The 19,470-nt window shown below is 42.6% G+C and overlaps 1 protein-coding gene and 1 long non-coding RNA gene across 3 annotated transcripts in view; one reads left to right on the top strand and one right to left on the bottom strand.

Moving 5' to 3' along the window:
• The window catches only part of LOC138442529 (uncharacterized), a 47,308-nt gene extending 39,025 nt beyond the window's left edge, over positions 1-8,283 (bottom strand). The window contains exon 1 of the long non-coding RNA XR_011257765.1: positions 8,021-8,283. This is a non-coding gene — a long non-coding RNA (uncharacterized lncRNA). The remainder of the gene's footprint in view (positions 1-8,020) is intronic.
• Positions 6,915-19,202, top strand: OCIAD2 (OCIA domain containing 2). Of its 2 annotated transcripts, none has more exons than XM_069594079.1 (7): positions 6,915-7,111; positions 9,556-9,683; positions 13,703-13,799; positions 15,467-15,520; positions 15,833-15,880; positions 17,049-17,166; positions 18,396-19,202. In XM_069594079.1, exons 2-7 carry the CDS (start codon positions 9,618-9,620, stop codon positions 18,475-18,477), a joined length of 465 nt encoding a protein of 154 aa, XP_069450180.1. In that variant the 5' UTR covers positions 6,915-7,111; positions 9,556-9,617; the 3' UTR covers positions 18,478-19,202. The 2 variants fall into 2 exon arrangements, with proteins under 2 accessions (XP_069450180.1, XP_069450181.1); XM_069594080.1 differs by having other exon boundaries at positions 6,946-7,111; positions 9,560-9,683.
• Positions 19,203-19,470: the final 268 nt, after the last annotated feature.

The raw sequence follows: 19,470 nt of genomic DNA, 5'->3' as shown, positions 1-19,470 counted from the left end.
AGTCCCTGCCTCCAGGGATCTCACATCTTGAGAGGCAAATAAAGAGGTCATTCAAGTATAGCACACAGGAAGGATCACTGCACAAGAAGCTAGGGAGGGTTTTTCTGAAGGAGATGGGCATGAACACAAACTGCTTGCTCTACCTATGTGTCAGCTACCATGCCAAGCCATTATTTATATTAATATAACTATAGTCTATAGGCATACGATGGGGCTATAACTGAATCCAGGCAATCTAGCTCGAGTCCAAGTACTAAATTCCTAGGCTCTGAACTCTGGGTGAAAATAATGTGTCAACATAGGTTCACCCATTACAACCAACACACCATTCTTTTGGGGGAGGTTGATAACAGGAAAGAGGTACAGGAGTGGAGGTGGGGGGAGATCTTTATACCTTCCTCTTCATTTTGCTGTGAATCTAAAACTGCTCTAAAAGAGAAAGTCTATGTTTTCAAAACACATCAGCTTTACCCAAACTTTGATCAATTAGATTTTGATTAATTAGCCTCTCTTCTAAAGTAGGATTATGCCCTGCAAGGAGCCAAATCCGTTCTTGTGTTTATCAGTCAGTTCAGTTCAGTCGCTCAGTCGTGTCTGACTCTTTGCGACCCCATGAATTGCAGCACGCCAGGCCTCCCTGTCCATCACCATCTCCCGGAGTTCACTCAGACTCACGTCCATCAAGTCAGTGATGCCATCCAGCCATCTCATCCTCTGTCCTCCCCTTCTCCTCCTGCTCCCAATCCCTCCCAGCATCAGTCTTCTCCAATGAGTCAACTCTTCACATGAGGTGGCCAAAGTACTGGAGTTTCAGCTTTAGCATCATTCCTTCCAAAGAAATCCCAGGGCTGATCTCCTTCAGAATGGACTTGTGTTTATACCCTGTTGTATTTTTCACCATAAAATCAAATTGCTTTTCTGAATCTGCCTGCAATGTAGGAGACCTGGGTTGGGAAGATCCCCTGGAGAAGGGAATGGCAACCCACTCCAGTATTCTTGCCTGGAGAATTCCATGGACAGAGGAGCCTGGTGGGCTACCGTCCATGGAGTCGCAAAGCATCAGACACGACTGAGTGACTAACACACACACACACACAACACTGCTACCCCTACTCCAGCCACACTGGGAGGCCCTTCTAGAGAGAGGCTCAGATCAGACACCAAGACACCAAGATGACAGTGCCCCCTTGGAGAGAGGTCAAAATATCTGCCACAAGATATTATTGTCCTCTGTCTGACCGCATATTCTCTCTGCCACAGCAGGAACATTCTGGGTTTTGCATTCAAAGGGCTCTGCACATTGTAGGCTGTGGGAAGCAACTCTGGAATATTAAAGCACTAAATTAACTTTCAGGATGTCAATCATGGGCATTCATGGGCAAAATAAAGGATAGGCCTGTCTCAGGAAGACTGGAGACAGGACCAAATTGATGTACACTCATCTTCATATCTCAGATTTTCCCCATTTGGGCCAAAATTATGATCCTTGGGTCTGACTTTGCTTCTTGCTGAGTCTGGCAGCCTGAGCATCAAATCTAAACAAAGCTAAAACAGCGGGGCTCTGGGTTGATGGCCCCAAAGCTCAAGCTGAGAGCCTGGCAACACGCCTATCCTGGCAGCCATGCCCGTTCACAAAGGAGAACAGAACCCGTGTTCCATCTTTGCATCATGCTTTCTGTAAACCCAACTGCTCAGCTTTTGTGAGACTTGACATTATTTATTCCTCAGAGAGGGAACGAGTGACTCAACGGGATCTTGTGATTCACAGAAGTAGGCAGCTGGCAAGTGGGGAGCTGGCACAGAAAAAGGAAGGCTGGAAAGTGAGAGTTGCTCTGGCCACTCCAAGGTCATTCAAGATGCCCACCCCCCATCCCCCCTACACCCTCCCACACACACACACACACACAAGGAAACGTCCCCACCAGATCCCAGAGTCCCTTCTAACCAGCAGGGCAGAGGTGGTTGTGAGTGAGCCCAGAGCTCCCTAAGGCACTTATAGAGATTCCCACCAGAACTTTGTTCTCTATGCATCCCCTACCCTGCCCTCCCAACTAGGGTCTGCTCTTCAGTCAGTCTCGTGGCAGGCTGCTCCTAAGTGCTTATCAGGGTCCTTCTCCCTACCTCGCTGCCTGAGTTTCCACACTCTGTCTCTAGTTTTGCATCCGTTTTTGTGTCTTTTCTGCCCACCAGGGCTAGTGGAGACATATTTATTCTAGAGGTTCAGAGCATGAGTCTGGAGCCAAGCCACTAAGGTTTGAATCTTGGCTGTGCCTGTTCCCAGCTATGACCTTGGCTATGTTACTGAACTCTTGGCCTCATTTTTCTTACATGTAAAGCTGGAATAATAATACCAATTTATCAGGTTTTTTAAAAGGCCCTGCAACCATTTGGGGAAGGAAAAAAGGAGAAAAAGATTGTGAGTCTCTTGAAATAAAGGACCAGGTATTATTCACTTTTTAAATTCCATGCCTCATTAAACTCATTTACTCATTCTTGAGTTCATACTGTGTTCCATTTACTGAGCAAGATCAGTCCCTGTCCTCGAGGAGCTCACAGTCAAGAGGAGTGGCCATGAATGACATCAGTGGTTGTAACATAATGTGATGATAGCTGAGAGACAGTTCTGACATATACGGCCCTCAGTCCTGGGTTCAAATGCTGGTCCTGTCACTTCCTGACTAAATTACTAGCATCTCTGTCAGGTGACTGCTGTGCAGATGGTTAAAAGGTGAAAAGAGACCAGAAGAACATGAGGCACATAGTGTTTAACACATGTTAGTTATAACTGTTAAACTTGTATACACATACGTGCGTAACAAATACATATGTATGCACACACATAGACATAATAGGTATCCACTGCAAAGTGCAGTGGGAACCCAGGAGTTGGGAAGGCAAACTTGAGTCTGGCCAAGCTGTCAAGAAGAAGTGAGCCCTAGGCATAGTCTTTAAGAATGAGTGAGACAATCAGCAAAACGAAAAGATAACCTACTGAATGAGAGAAAATATTTGCTGATAAGGTTTAATATGCAAAATATATAAACAGCTCACATAACTCAACATCAAACAAACAACAACCTGAGTAAAAAATGGGCAGAAGACCCAAAGAGAGATTTTTCCAAAGAGGGCATGAAGATGGACAATAGGCACTTGAAAATGTGCTCTACATTGTCAAAGAAATTCAAGTTAAAAACCACAATGAGGTTATCACCTCACACCTGTCAGAATGGCACACAAATGATGAATGTTGGCAAGGATGTAGAGAAAAGGGAGCCCTCATACACAGCTAATGGGAATGTAAATTGGTGCAACCACTGTGAAAAACAGTACAGAGTTTCCTCAAAAAACTAAAAATACAACTACCATATGACCTAGCAATACCACTCCTGGTTATATATACAAAAAATCCCAAAAAAACACTAATTCCAAAAGATACATATATGCAATGTTCATAGCAGCATTATTTATAATTGCCAAGATATGAAAGCAACTTCAGCATTCATCAATATGAATGGATAAAGAAGATGCGGTATACATACAATGGAATACTACTTGGCCATAAAGAAATTTTTGCCATTTGCAACACATGTGGACTTTGAGAACATCATGCTAAGTGAAATAAGTCACAGAAAGACAAATACTGTATGATATCATTTATTTGTGAATCTAAAAAAATACAACAAACTAGTGAATATAACAAAAAAGATTCAGTTATAGAGAACAAACTAAGGGTTAACCAGTGGGGAGAGAGAAGGGAAGATGGAATCAAGAGGCACAAACTATTATGCATAAAATAAGCTACCAGGATACATTGCACAGCACGGGAGTAGAGTCAATATTTTGTGATAACCATAAGTGGAGTATAACCTTTAAAAACTCCGGTTCATTACTTTGTACACCTGTAACATATAATACTGCACATCAGCTATACTTCAATTTTTTTAAAAATGGGTGAGGGAGGGGTGGAGAATGCAGAAGCTGAAGCCCCAGCATATGCAAAAGCATGAAGCATGAGAAGGGAGAACCTCAGTCTCTCTGTAGGACCCCTGAAGGGCCTAAGATCGCTGTGCTGGAGAGACAGGCAGGGGCTGAATCCTGTAGGGTCCTGCTAATGAACTGGGATCTTTCCTGGGGACAGCACAGATCTATGGAAATTGTTCACGCTGCAGCCTGCTATGAACGTTTTTGCACTTTCTAAATCAGCCACAGTTTCTGTAACATTAGCCAGCGATAATCAACTTTGCCATCATGATCCTGAGGCCCCGGCAGCTACTGAGGCATGACCTAAGAAAGGCTCTGTTCACAAGATTGTAAATCAACTATATTTCAATAGAATTTAAAAAAAAAAACAAACCTGAAACTAACACACTGAAAATCAGCTATATTACAATAATTTTTTTTAAATAAAATTTTAGTAAAGAAAGGCTCTGTTCAGTATTATCCACTTCTAGGGCTACATATACTATATTTTATCCTAATTCTTTGGGAAGTGATCTGTCCTTTGTGAAAGGGACCCATGTCTTTTCTCTTTTATCTCTGAAAGTACCTAGAACAATACAGGGGCACCTCACATTTGTCCAACCAGTACCAGGTGGTGAATTTATATAATCCATGCCCATGGCATATGGGTGCTGCGCTTAATCTCTCAGTCGTGTCTGACTCTTTGTGACCCCATGGACGGCAGCCTGCCAGGGTCCTCTGTCCATGGGGATTCTCCAGGCAAGAATTCTGGAGTGGGTTGCCATGCCCTCCTCCATGGGATCTTTCCAACTCAGGGATCAAACACAGGTCTCCCACATTGCAGGTGGATTCTTTACTATCTGATGGATAACTTCTAGTTATTTCAGACAATTAAGTAGAACATTCTGGTGGAAAGTAGAAATGAGGGTAGGGACATAGACTGTACTGTAGCAAGATGTTAAAAGGTCAAATGCCTGTAGCATATTTGTTGGAAGATAAACTTCGGTGTAACGTACGGCTATTCAATTTTATCACAAAACCAATTAGAAAGCTCTTCCTTTTAGACCACGAAATAGAGTTATTTCTGACTTCCGGTAATACAAAGCAAAATTAGCAACAGAATTGTACCTCCTTTCATTTAGAAGGGGGAAGTGGGAGTGAAAAGAAAGCAGTGAATCACATGGAGGAGCAGTGGTCTGGGGGTGTACTGGGAAGAACAGATTCTCCCAAACAGTATCCTGACATCCAGCCTTTGAACTCAGACTCATCGGCTCATTCATTCAGCTCTTCACTGGGCCCTTCCGAATATGAGATGCTAAGTATACAATAGTGGGCAAAATAATACCATCTTATCTCTACCATCGTATCTCAGGAAGAGGACACTGAAGAAGGGGAAACAAATTTTAAAGGAGTAAGCACACTAACAGGAGTGTTCATGATAACGCATGATAAGCGCTATGAACAAGCAAAAGGGAGACCCACTTTAGGCTGCGTGGGGTCAAGGCAGGTCCCCATGAGGAAGAGTCAGAGAAGAAAGAGCAGGAAAAAACCAGCACAAGCCTGATGGGGAGAGGAGTCCAGGCAGGGGGAGGCTCCATGCCAGGCCTCACTCAGGTTGGAAGAACTGGGTGAGCACGAGGAACAGAAGGAAGGCCCAGTGGATGGCGGAGGGGCTCGCAAGAGGCCAGAGGTGTAGAGACTAATTAGGACAGTCGGAAAAGATGTGAAATGATAAGGGCCTTCCATCTGATGCACAGCCTCTCTTCCAACTCAAGACATTCCCTGAGTCCCAGTGGCATGTTCCAGGGAGGAATGGCAGCTGAGGTTGGGGAGAGTGACCCAGGTAGTAAAGACGTATCTTTTATTTTTTATTTAAATACTTTACCGACAAAGGTTCATATGGTCAAAGCTATGGTTTTTCCAGTAGTCATGTATGGATGTGAGAGTTGGACCATAAAGAAAGCTGAGTGCCCAAGAATTGATGCTTTTGAACTGCGGTGTTGGAGAAGACTCTTGAGAGTCCCTTGCACTGCAAGGAGATCCAACCAGTCCATTCTGAAGATCAGCCCTGGGATTTCTTTGGAAAGAATGATGCTAAAGCTGAAACTCCAGTACTTTGGCCACCTCATGCAAAGAGTTGACTCATTGGAAAAGACTCTGATGCTGGGAGGGATTGGGGCAGGAGGAGAAGGGGACGACAGAAGATGAGATGGCTGGATGGCATCACCAACTCAGTGGACATGAGTTTGAGCAAGCTCTGGGAGATGGTGAAGGACAGGGAGGCCTGGTGTGCTGCAGTGCATGGGTGGCAAAGAGTCAGACACCACTGAGACTGAACAACCAGTGTGGCCTGGCACAACTCAGTTGCCTGGTCCATAAAATGCAGATAACAGTATTCTCTGTAGAGAGTTGTAGAAAAGATTGCATAGGGATCGCCAAAATGAGTGAAGGGCATCAAAGGTGGAAAATTCCAGTTATAAAATAAGTCATGGGAATGTAACGTACAGCATGGCAACTATAGTTAATAATTATATATATATATATATATATTGCATATTTGAAAGTTGCTAAAAGGAGATTTTAAAAATCCTCATCCAAGGGGAGGGGTGGGGTAATTTTTTTTGGTAACTACAAACAGTGAGGGATGTTAACTAGATTTACTGAGTGATCATTTTGCAATGTATACAAATATTGAACCATTATGTTGAGCTCCTAAAATTAATATAACGTTATGCCAATTACACTGCAAAAAAAGACAAGACAAGCCTGCAGATAAGTGGAAGTAGCCGCCTCGTCCAAGGAGGGTGTTCAATAAATGGTTGTCGCTGTTTTTGTTGGGAGGAAAGGAGTTATTTGAAAGGCCATCGAGGAAGTATTCAGTAGAATCTACCGGGTGTCTGGACAAGACTTGGGAGTGGAGTCGGAGATTCCAACAGGAGCCGGGTTTCAGCCGGGGCAGTTGTGTGTGGGTGTGAGGCCACCGACAGAGAAAGGGACTGCGAGACGGGGGATGGGGTGCACTTGTTGAATGACTCACGCGAGGAAGCGAGGGGCGGGGCGCCACGGGGGCGGAGCGAGAGGAAGAAAGAGGCGGAGGGAAGGTGCAGAGCACAGGCAACGTCCTGGAAGCGAGCGCCGTAAGGGGACCACGGTAAGGGCTCCGGGGGTTCGCCAGGGGCGGGCGCGGGCGCCGGGGAAGCCGGAGCATCCGAGCTGCAGCCGCGGCCGCACAGGGTGGCGAGCTTGGCTGGGCGCGCGAGGGAGACGCGGCCTGCGAGGCGATCCTCAGCCCCGCGGGTGTGCCCTCTTGAGGGGTGGGGGCAGGTAACAGCGGGTGCGATAGCGAGAGGGGGTGGCCTTCTTTGACTGCATGACTTCTGGGGTCCTCAGGACGGTGGTACTTAGCCTAGAATCGCCCCTTACACCGCCACCCCTCTGGCCCGGCTCCGGATGCGACCCCGATGGCAGCAATTTCCTGCACGCTGATCCCGCTCCACCCCAACCCCCACTCCCCGTCCCTACTCCCCTACCAGAAAGTGCAGGGACCCGCCCTGTGTCCGATCACACGCCCCCACCCCTCTATCCTGCCGACCGCCTCCCTCCCACTGCCCACCCGTCAGGACTTCTGCCACCCCACCCCCAACAACTAAAGAAGCAGAGGGACCCCAAACCAGATCTGGGCATAGGGTGGGGGCTGCACCTTTAGGCAACACCCTGAGAAGCCCAGCTTAAATGTGGACTGAAGGCTAAGTGGATGTGAAGGGACTTCACCACCAAAGCCCAGTTGTAGTGTGTTTGCTTCCGGATTTGAGGCAATGGCCTAACTAGGCAAAGATAATCTAATTTGGCCTTATGGCAGCAAAGACTTCCTGGAAGTCCTCCAGAAATAGGGTGCTCAGGGTTCTGACAGCTGCCCTTTACTGCTCACACACACGCTGGGTGCTGGGTGTGGAGCCGCTGACTTGTGGACCTCACCCTCATCCTTGTTCTAGCCCCTTAGGATCCATTACCTGCGCTTGGCAGTTGAAAAGCTGCGGCACAGACACTTCAAGTTACTTACCCCAAAGCCAGGCTACCAAGTAGTCAGGATCTGAACTCAGGTCTTCCTGATTCCAAGACTTTCCACCCTAGGGCATCATACTCCCTCTACAATAACATCAAGCACCGAAAGTGAAACTTGGTCAAGTATGGATCCCCTTGGCTGATATTCCTGGCAGCTTAGTAGGAAACTGAATTGTGTATGAAAATATATTCATTTTGCATGGAAGTCAGTGGTTGTCATGGAGTCTGGACCTGCAGAGGACAGTGGCCCGTTGACTGGGCAGGAGGTTGGGTAGGGTTCATGGTTCACCTGGACTATGCCTGTTGTTCTGAGCCACGTGATACTGATGATTTATTTCTTCCTCAGACACTCTTTCCTCTTTGTATCAGATCTTCTTTCTCAGTCCTTTCCTTGGCCTGTTCTTGTTCTTCCTCCTGTGGTATTCCCTTGGCCTCGATGTTCACGTTCTCTAGTCCTCTTCTTACACAATTTTATTCCTGTTTCCCACTTTACCTGTCATCTCCTGGATGGCAACTTCCAAACTGATCTTTCCAGCCTACTCTTATTCTGTAACTCTAGACCCAAATCCTCAAATATTCTAATTCCTAATGGCTAATTCCAATGTATGCCCCAACAGGCACCCAAATCCAACATTTCCAGATGCAAAATTATCATCTCTAGCCTTCCCACAAGGGTCTTGGTTCAGGCCTCTTGACTTCATTCCCTAGACTATGATGGCTCTTTCCAATCTGGTCTCCCTCCCCTGGAGTCCATCCACTCCCCACAGGTCATCTTGAAAGCTCAAGAGTCTTAGCCTTTGGTGTCTTCAGATCTAACCAGAGAGAACATGGCTTCTTTCCTCTCCTTCCTGAGCACCCTGTGCCTACCTCTAGGGAAGACTTCTACATGTTGTATAACTGCCTGTCTTCCCAGTAGACTGTGAGTTACTTTAGTATTGATTTCGTCTTCTTTTGTATCCTTTGGTCTGGCACATAATAGACAGTAAATATTTGTGTAAGTTGATGACCTTGTAATGAATTGACATTTTTTCAGGGTAGTTTATAAGTCTTAAGGACTTCCCTGGTGGCTCAGATGGTAAGGAATCTGCCTGCAACACGGGAGACCTGAGTTGGATCCCTGGGTTGGGAAGATCCTCTAAAGAAGGGAATGGTTACCCACTCCAGCTTAGAGAATTCCATGGACAGAGGGAGCCTGGTAGGCTACACAGTCCATGGGGTCACAAAGAGTGAGACACGACCAGGTGACTGACACTATAGGTTGTAAGCCATTTCACTGTGCCTTCTTTGACATCCCATTTGACTCCACCTCTGATCTGTCACCATCAGTCTGTTAGTGTGCGTGAGTGTGTGCGTGTGTGTGTGTGTGTTGCTGGGGTAGGAGCATTAGAAAGTAAGTTTGCTGGTGGTTGGAAGTTAAGATTAATGACAAAATGAAAGTAAGTTTCCCAAATAGGGGAGTTGATCCTAAGGGTGTTTTTATGGTTGACATAAATGTTCAGTCACTGCACAGTGACTCTCTTCTACTTTCCTTAGATAGTGGGTCAACCAGGAAGCTGAGTCCACTCAGCTAGAAGAAAAGCAAAGACAAGGTCATCATGGCTTCAGTATCCACACATGAAAACCAAGAAAAAGGTCCCCATTTGCCACCACCAAGCAAGCAGGTATGTATTTATCATTTGAAGTCTGCCGTCTGAAGAGGAATATCATACAGGACTTGCCCTTAAACCTCATCCTTGATCAATTGTCTTACTTTTCTCTGCCTGCCACATTGTGGGATAGGCTCAAGGAAAATAGAATGGAGAAGAAAAGTATGTTTCTGGCTGTCTTGAAAAGGAGATTTTTATTTACAAAATCTTTTCTTTACCCTTCCCTGTTTAGAATTCAACTTAACTAACTCTTCTATAGGTTGTCAGTGACTGAAGAGGTTTCCTTTAGCAGAGCAAAACTCTTTATTGAATCTAACAGAGTGCTACATGATGCAAGTTTTTTACATTTCTGTTACCAAGGCTAATCATGCTAACGATATGCTGCTGACTGTAGTTACTGTTTGAGATGGCAGAGCCCTTAACTACTAAATTAGTCATCAGATTGAGAACCCAAGTGTTAACTGGGGCACAGTTTTTCAGCTTGTTGAGAAGAAGATTATGTGTCTCAGGGACACATGAATGAAGAAAAGAGAAGGTATTGTGATGGGTAAGTAGAGTTAATGTTCTCTGAGGTCAACTTTTCAAGCTAAAAATGGGTTATGAGGATTATATTTAAGAGCGAAGTTTAGGAGAGGCAAATAGACAAATGATATCATGTCACAAGGAAAAGAATTTAGACACCCAAGTTGCCTCTGTGAAATGGAGAGCCATAAAACATTTATGGCTCCACAGAAAAGGCTCACCAGAGCTCCCTGAGGACACTCTGCTGGAACTTCAGTCTTGACTGCAGGACTCACAGCAGCTGTGATAGTCGGGTTCCCTGACCCTGCATGTATGTGTGTTTAGGGGAGGGGAAGGAGAGAGATGCTTATCTCTGCCACAGGCAGAACCAAGAAGAACTATTTACACTGGGGTAAGGAGGAGTGTTTGCTGAGCTAACATAAGTGGAGCGTAAGAGCAGCTCCTTCTCTGGTTGCTGTGGCTCACCCTGACCACTGCTTCCGCGTGCTGCGCTGGGGGAGCTGAGGAAGGAGAGAGGAGTGGCCTGCTTGGGTGGTAGGTAGAGCTCTGAAGGCACTGGCACCGCAGGGTCCTTGTACCTCATCTCACCAAGTAAAGTGCTTGGCACAGTGCCTGGCCCAGGGGCAAGTGTTCGAGAAATGGTAATCACCATTCACACTGACATCTACTACAGAAAGTCCAAAAAGAACATTTGCAAAATCAACAGGGTGAACTTCAAAAGCCATAGACCTGCAAGAAAATCACTAAAATTCCAGGAGATAAAAGGCAAAGGACCTACATAAGTAATTCACAAACAAGGAAATATAAGTGTGATTTAAGGAAAAATTTCAATAAAGTTTGTTTTGAAAAAACAAATGAATCACCCACAGAATGGGAAAAATTATTTATGAATTATATATCTGATAAGGGTTTAGTATCCATAATATATAAAGAGCTCTTACAACTCAACAACAGAAAGACAACCTAATTAAAAAATGAGCAAAGGGCTTGAGTAGGTATTTCTCCAAAGAAGATATACACATGGCCAAAAATCTGATGAAAAGATACTTAATGTCATTAGTCATTAGGAAAATGCAAATCACAACCACGATTTCACAACCACTGGCATGACCACAATCAAAAACAGAAACAATTTAGTTTTTTAGTTTAAACAAATTAATAATTTATATTAAAAGCATTTAATGTGCTAATTTTAAAAAAGAAATCCTGAGGTTCAACCCCTGGTTGGGGAACTAAGATCCCATAAATTGCACAGTGCAACTAACAGAAAAGAAAGAAAACAGAAAATAACAAGTGTTGACAAGGATATAGAAAAATTGAAAACCTCATACATTGTTGGTGGGATTGTAGAACGGTGCAGCTCCTATGGAAAACAGTTTGGCAGTTCCCCAATAAGTTAAACACAGAGTTACAACATGGCCCAGCAGAGCAGAAAACTAAAACTTGTACAGGAATGTTCACAGCAGCATTATTCACAATAGTCGACAGTGGAATCAGTCCAGATATCCATCAATGGATGAATGGATAAACAGAATGTGTTATGTGCATACACTGGAACATTACTGAGCCATAAAAAGAAATGAAATACATGTTACAACATGGATGAGCCTTTGAAACATTACACAAAGGGAAAGAAGCTAGCCATACGAGGTCACATGCTGTATGATATTGTTTGTACAAAATATCCAGAATCAGTTCAGTTCAGTCGCTCGGTCGTGTCTGACTCTTTGTGACCCCATGAATCGCAGCACTCCAGGCCTCCCTGTCCATCACCAACTCCCGGAGTTCACTCAGACTCACGTCCATCAAGTCAGTGATGCCATCCAGCCATCTCATCCTCGGTCGTCCCCTTCTCCTCCTACCTTCAATCCCTCCCAGCATCAAAGTCTTTTCCAGTGAGTCAACTCTTTGCATGAGGTGGCCAAAGTACTGGAGTTTCAGCTTCAGCATCATTCCCTCCAAAGAAATCCCAGGGCTGATCTCCTTCAGAATGGACTGGTTGGATCTCCTTGCAGTGCAAGGGACTCTCAAGAGTCTTCTCCAACACCACACTTCAAAAGCATCAATTCTTTGGCACTCAGCTTTCTTCACAGTCCAACTCTCACATCCATACATGACCACTGGAAAAAACATAGCCTTGACTAGATGGACCTTAGTCGGCAAAGTAATGTCTCTGCTTTTGAATATGCTATCTAGGTTGGTTATAACTTTCCTTCCAAGGAGTAAGTGTCTTTTAATTTCATGGCTGCAATCACCATCTGCAGTGATTTTGGAGCCCCAAAAAATAAAGTCTGACACTGTTTCCACTGTTTCCCCATCTATTTCCCATGAAGTGATGGGCCCAGATGCCATGATTTTCGTTTTCTGAATGTTGAGTTTTAAGCCAACTTTTTCACTCTCCTCTTTCACTTTCATCAAGAGGCTTTTTAGTTCCTGTTCACTTTCTGCCATAGGGTGGTGTCATCTGCATATCTGAGGTTATTGATATTTCTCCCAGCAATCTTGATTCCAGCTTATGCTTCTTCCAGCCCAGCGTTTCTCATGATGTACTCTGCATATAAGTTAAATAAGCAGATTAATGGTTGCTAGGTGATTAGGGAATGAGGAGAGACTCCTCGATGGGTATGGAATTTCCTTTGAGGGTGATGAAAAAGTTTTGGAACTAGATAGATATGGCTGCACAATATTATACTTAATGCCATTTATTGTATACTTTTTATTGTATACAATGGTTAACACATTTTTGTAAACCAACTATACTTCAATATAGAATTTTTTTAAAAATAAAATATACCAGAGTATGAAAAAATTTTTTAAGTAAAATGGTTAAAATGGTAACTATTATGGGTATTTTACCATAATAAAAAATTAGTGAGTCACTGAACAACAAAAGATTACAACCCAGAGAGTGAGTAGAATTGCAGGGAAAGTGACTGTGTGCAGAGGCTAGAAGTAAGAAGAAAATGTGGGGACTTCCCTGGTGGTCCAGTGGCTAAGACTCTGAGCTTCCAATGCAGGGAGCCAGGGTTCAGTCCCTGGTCAGGGAACTAGAGCCCGCATGCCACAACTAAGAACTGGTGCTGCTGCTGCTGCTAAGTCGCTTCAGTTGTGTCCGACTCTGTGCGAGCCCATAGACAGCAGCCCACCAGGCTCCGCCATCCCTGGGATTCTCCAGGCAAGAGTACTGGTGCAGCCTAGTTATAAAAATATTTAAGAAAGAAAATGTGGCCTCAGCAGTAACGCATTCTGACCAGATATCTGCTTTATGCTCGCTAAACCATGAATCACTGTTTGCTTCTCAAAAAAATTCTTTTCTTGCTCAAGTTCACCCAGTGCTTGCATCTGGAAAGCACTGGCTGAAACTGGCTATTGCTCAGTGCTGGCAGCCGGGATCTAAGGCACACACACTGTGAGACCAGAGGGAAGAGACCTCCTTGCCCTCCTCGGGGGGAAAATAGAACAGATGCTTTTCTGATGATTTCAGTCAACTCATCATGTAACTTCTCTTGCAGAGTCTGTTGTTTTGTCCAAAATCAAAACTGCACATCCACAGATCAGAGATTTCAAAGATTATCCGGGAATGTCAAGAAGAAAGTTTCTGGAAGAGAGGTAATCGCACCCCTCTTAATTGTTGTTAACACTTTATTTGCTGCCTAATATAAACTGCCTAATATCATATTAGAATTATCGTAATGATTTTTTTTTTTTGAGCAGGAACTTTGCATAATTCCGGGAAGAACATTGGTATCTGAGGCTGTTTGGAATTTAAATTCATATTGAGACTTTTTTAAGGGCAGGGACAATATCTGATGTAGGAGCTGTTGACCCTCCTTAGCAAAAAGTGATTCACCCCTAACACTTTCCTTCATGTGACCGAGAAAGTGAACCAAGAGTGTTAACTTAGAATTTCTTGAAAGAGTAGACCTTCCTCATTTCCACTGGACTCTAACCTTCATCAAGTTCAGGTTCATTGAGCCCTCCTAGAGCCAAGCACAGTGCTTCACGTATAAAAATATGTGAACCAGTTAAATATTTGTGGAATGAATGAAGAGTGGGAGCATTCTGTTAATACTTCCCTTACAGTGTCTTGAAATAACTTTTTCTGTCAAGTCTCTTTCTCTTTCTGGACCTGCTTTATATAAGACAAGGGTGTGAATTCAGGCAGTGCGTTAAAGTCCCATCTAATTTTAAAAATTCATGACTTTTCATTTGAAAATGTCATACTAGAGCCTGTAGATATAGTCCCATTATTGCTGGCATAGAGATAATTTTACTTTGAAATACTCATTTTGATTTCTTAAATCATTTAAATCCAGTATCAATTGTTTTGGAAATAACACTGCTTAGAAGTTGATATTTGCTATGCATTACTGTTTATTGATTATGCTGTTAGAAATTATTTTCTGAGTAAGTTATTGAAGTAAGCCCCTAGTAGATTAACATTACAGTATGACTCATTTGCCTACCATCAGGTAGATAGATCTGAGTGGAAAAGCTGGTTGCTATTTGATTTGGCTTGGTTACTAGGAAGAGCTAGCAACTAAGCCAAATCAAATAGTGTATGTATGTATATATATATATATATATATAATATATATATATTATATTATATAATAATCCTGTTAATATATATAAGATTGTATATATATATGTATATAATCACTTCTCCCTGCTGGGGAAGAAGTCATTTGACACATTTTGACTAGAAACTGCTTTTGCCAGACCAATGTGTCTGTTTTTAAAAATCATCTCCAAACGTTGCCCATGTTTACTGCAAATATAGTAATTTTCAGAAAATAAACATACCCAAGTCGTGCAACAAAATGGCATTAAAAGACAAAAGCAGGGCACTATCCTAAACAGGATGTGCATTTTATTGTCCTTTTTAAAAAAAAACACTTTTTTGCAGGATTGAAATTTACTAACTATACAGCTCACGGCAACTCCCAGATTCCCCAGCTCAGTGCACACTCACACAAAGATGCCTATGTTGTATGTGGTGATGAGAGTCATGATGCATGGTGGGTGTTGGGAGATGGAATTGCAGGGAGTCTAGATTTTGTTATGTTAATGCTGTGCATTAGGTTGAGTGCCTGGGACAGACCCCAAGAAAATTCTCCATGTGGTGCTTAATATTTGTCAAATAAGTAAAGTAACAAATGACTAAGATCTCACTGCCAAAGTAAGAGGAAAAAAACCAGAGTAATTCTCCCTGACCTCTAGGGGAGGTGCCAAATTTCAAAATACCAATACTTAAGGGCTTTTTTGTTTTACAGCTCTGCCTTTTTCTCTTGTAAGCATGCTTGTCACCCAAGGACTGGTCCATCATGGTAAGAGTCGGTATTTAGTAAATGTTTTAACTTAAGAGAATCCAGTTTCCTGTGGTCTTCCTGGCAGGTTTTGGTACAATACTTGGCATTTCTGTTTTGGTGAAGGATTTATTTATGCAGGCTTTAGACTGTTTCTAGTCTGTGTCCTCATACTTCTTTCCCAGAGATGTCCTCTTCCCTGGAATGAGTGACTGTGTTAGGTTACATGGCAAAGGGAAATTAAATTTGCAGATGAAATTAAGACTTCTTTATCCTTTATGAATTTAAATGTTATAAAATGAAATAATAATGTCTTTATACATTACTTCCTAGGTTATTTAGCCGCAAATCCAAGATTTGGTTCGTTGCCTAAAGTTGCACGTAAGTGATAGAAGTTAAACAAAGACTCATTTTTATAAAAAGGAAATGTTTATAGTAACTGGAGATAGGAATGTCCAGGTCAACCTCTCTGAAACACTAGTGTCCATTTTTTGCCACATTGCAGTTTTTTAGTTCATTTGATACTTTCTGACTGAAAGCTGAACAGTAGGGACTTCACCTTAGTCTTCTCTGAAGCGTGGCCTAGGAGGGCCTGGCAGGAGACACAAGAGGGCATTGCCAGCATAGCCTCTGAACAACAGCTCCACAAGGGATTTTAATTTTTTATTTTAGCCAATCTTTTCCAAATATTTTCTATAATGGACGTGATAAATGAATGGTTTTTTTAAAATCAGGGCTTTCTGATAACGTTGTTGTTTAGTTGCTAAGTCATGTCCAACTTTTTCGGGACCCCATGGACTGTAGCCCACCAGGCTCCTCTGTCCGTGGGATTCTCCAGGCAAGAATACTGGAGTGGGTTGTCATTCCCTCCTCCAGGGGTACTTCATAACTCAGGGATTGAACCTGAGTGTCCTACACCGGCAGACAGATTCTTTACCACTAAACCACCAGGGAAGCCCATTTTCTAATATACATTTACCATAAACTTAGGCTTTCACCTTCTTGCACTGATTATGCAGAGACCTTTTATGCCCACAGAAGATGCATTCTGGTGTACCATCCAAAACCTCATTCCCGGCAAGAATAGCATGTTAGAAATGTTTTCCATGGTCCTGCCTCATAACCTCCCTCCCCTGCCTGCAAGATAATGTGTCTCCCCATACTCCATCCATACAGAGAATTAAGGGGTCTCCTACCTAGTGATTTGGAGGCTACCCAGAGACACAACTCAAGTCCCCCCTCTCCCTTCCTGGGTGACTTCACAGACTGGTCTGCCAGTTGGGCCGCCCTCTGGCTGCCCGCGTCAGAGCATCACCTTGGCTTGCTGTAACCTGGCCCTTCTATCTCCAGTTCAAAACTGAGGAGATCAAAAAGTCTCTAGTTCCCAATCCTGCTCTTTAATAGAGAGCTTCATTCCCAGAGTTTTTGCTCATTGATTTAGTAAGGTACTTTTGATATAAGAATTATTGCTGTTAATAAAGAAAGTTCTAGCAGACAACAGAGGTTCCAAATATTTAAATTGTTTATCTTTCCTAACCTGCTTTTACAGTTGCTGGTATCTTAGGATTTGGCCTTGGAAAAGCATCGTATATAGGAGTATGCCAAAGTAAATTCCATTCCTTTGAAGGCCAGCTGCGTGGAGCCGGTTTCGGTCCAGGGCATAACAGGTTTGTGCTCTGTTTGGTTAAGGGATTATAATAAAGGTAACTATTAAAAAGTAAATGAAAGGTCATTCAACCATTTGTAATATTAAAATAGTTTTTAACATTGATATGTTGAAAAAAATTCTAAGTTTGAGTTGTTGCTATTTAACTTCTTTAATAATTATGATTTAACTGAGTTACCTATTTTGTTTGCTCATCAATCATTTAGTAAGTACCTACTATGTTCAAGACATTGTACAAGTGCATAATGAATGCCTTAATCAGCCGACACAGCTTCTACAGTCACAAGATTACACAAGTTCAACCAGGACTCTCAATTGCAAGACTTCTCAGAGCCTTTACTATTAATATAAGTTGTGATGTTCATGAGGGGATACAAGCAGTAGGACTCTGGAGTTAGCCACATTACCTCTGCTGTTAGAGTCGCTGGGTTCAAAGGCAGTTCTGTTTACTTACCAAGTTGTGTGACCTTGGACATGTTTCTTAAACTCTCAAATCTTCAGTTTTCTCATCTGTATAAAATGGCGATCAGAATTTTCTTATGGGATGTTGTAAGGAATAGGAATGATTGTTTATGACACTCAGTGAGTGCTCAGTGAATAATAACTATTTCTACCATGGTACTATAGGACTCCCGTTGGGGACACCTTACTCTAAACACCCCATACTTGTTTGAAAGGCAGCACAGCATGCTGACAACAACACTGGACAGGAAGATCATTGTTGGCCTTCTAGCGGATGGAATTCCAGGAGTCTGAAACCAAGAAACAACTCCGATTATTCCTGAGAAAAAACAAGCTTGAAAACTTTAGCTTAGAAAATACTTCTAAATAATCTAAAATATGATGTAAATGAATTTATTTACAAAACAGAAACAGACTCAAAAACATAGAAAATAAACTTATGGTTACCAAAGGGGAAAGGGGGTGAGAACAAATTGGGAGTTTGGGATTAACAGATGCTCAACTACTATATATAAAATAGATAAACAAGGCCTTACTGTATAACCCAGGGAACTATATTCAATATCCTGTAATTAACCATAATAGAAAATAATATATATATAAACATATGTATATGGAGAACTGAATCACTTTGCATACACTAGAAACTAACACATTGTAAACTAGCTATATATCAATTAAATTTTTTTTTTAACTCTAAATAATATTGTGTTCAGACTAGAGCTTCCAGTGTCAAAGTACAAACCAACATTTTTGCTTCTGTTTTAGGCACTGCCTGCTTACCTGTGAGGAATGCAAAACAAAGCATGGATTAAGTCAGGAGAGAAGTTCACAGCCTTCAACTTCCTAAACTCTGTCTGTGGGCACTGAAGTCTCTAAGAGCATCTGAATTTGTCCACCTTTAAAATGTCAAGTGTACTTTACAATAACTTACTTATTGTGGAACAGCAACATTGTGATTCTCTTGCTCTATTGAAATGCTTTCCTGTTAATTCTCAATGTTGAGCATTCCATGTTTTCTGCTGTTTAAGAACATGTTGGGAGCTTTCATACACCAAATAACATTGCATTGCACTCTTATTTCCTTACAGCTAAATGAAAGAGTTTGAAGTCTTCTCTGATTCACCCCCATTCACTCCCATTTCACTCCTGCTTTTGTTCAGGGTTTTAAGATCTCTGATCGAGAACAGGAATGAATGCTGAGAAACTTGGGAAATCATGCCCAAAGAAAACCAATGTGTATGGAGGTAGAAATACAGAAATACAAGAAAGACTGTGTCTATGGGAAGTGGTTTCTAAAATGTAGGGGCCAAGCTTTTTTAACTTAGTGAAAAATATTTCATTTGAGTGCGTCACAATATAAATCAGCTGTCCTTTTAGTGACCTTAGCGACTGAAGCAACTTAGCAGCAGCAGCAGCAGCAGCAGTGATTTTATGTCTGCCCGGTTTGGTGAAGTTTTGGGAAAGCCGGTTGTTTTAGGTTACTTGCTTAGCTCATGGTCAGTTCTCGAGAACTGGGGCTCTTTTGTATGCTGCTGCTGGCTTAAAAGAATAAACACAACTTCTCCAAATGTCCCTCTGGAACAGTTTGCATATTTCTGGGAAGAATCACTGGAAGAATTAATTCAGACTGATAAACTTCAGGGTTTTAAAGGAGCTCAGAGGGAGCCAATCCAACCCCAAGAGTTGTATTCCTATTCTCATGCCAGGTTTTTTTTGCATGAAGACAAACTCTCCCACTGGGGACCTTTTGTCTTTGTTAGGTTTTCTGAGCCCTACGTGAATATTTCTGCATCTTTGTACTTTCTCAGGAAAATGCTTTATATATATGTGTCAGCATTCA

The sequence above is a fragment of the Ovis canadensis genome, chromosome 6, assembly GCF_042477335.2.
Source record: "Ovis canadensis isolate MfBH-ARS-UI-01 breed Bighorn chromosome 6, ARS-UI_OviCan_v2, whole genome shotgun sequence".
Taxonomy (NCBI): Eukaryota; Metazoa; Chordata; class Mammalia; order Artiodactyla; family Bovidae; genus Ovis; species Ovis canadensis.
This window is presented reverse-complemented; position numbering and strand designations above follow the sequence as displayed.

Coding starts and splice junctions, on each gene's coding strand:
- OCIAD2 (XM_069594079.1), top strand. CDS start 9,618: ATGGCTTCAGTATCCACACATGAAAACCAAGAAAAAGGTCCCCATTTG. Junction 15,521..15,832: donor CCAAGGACTGGTCCATCATG/GTAAGAGTCGGT, acceptor ATTACTTCCTAG/GTTATTTAGCCGCAAATCCA. Junction 15,881..17,048: donor TTCGTTGCCTAAAGTTGCAC/GTAAGTGATAGA, acceptor CTGCTTTTACAG/TTGCTGGTATCTTAGGATTT.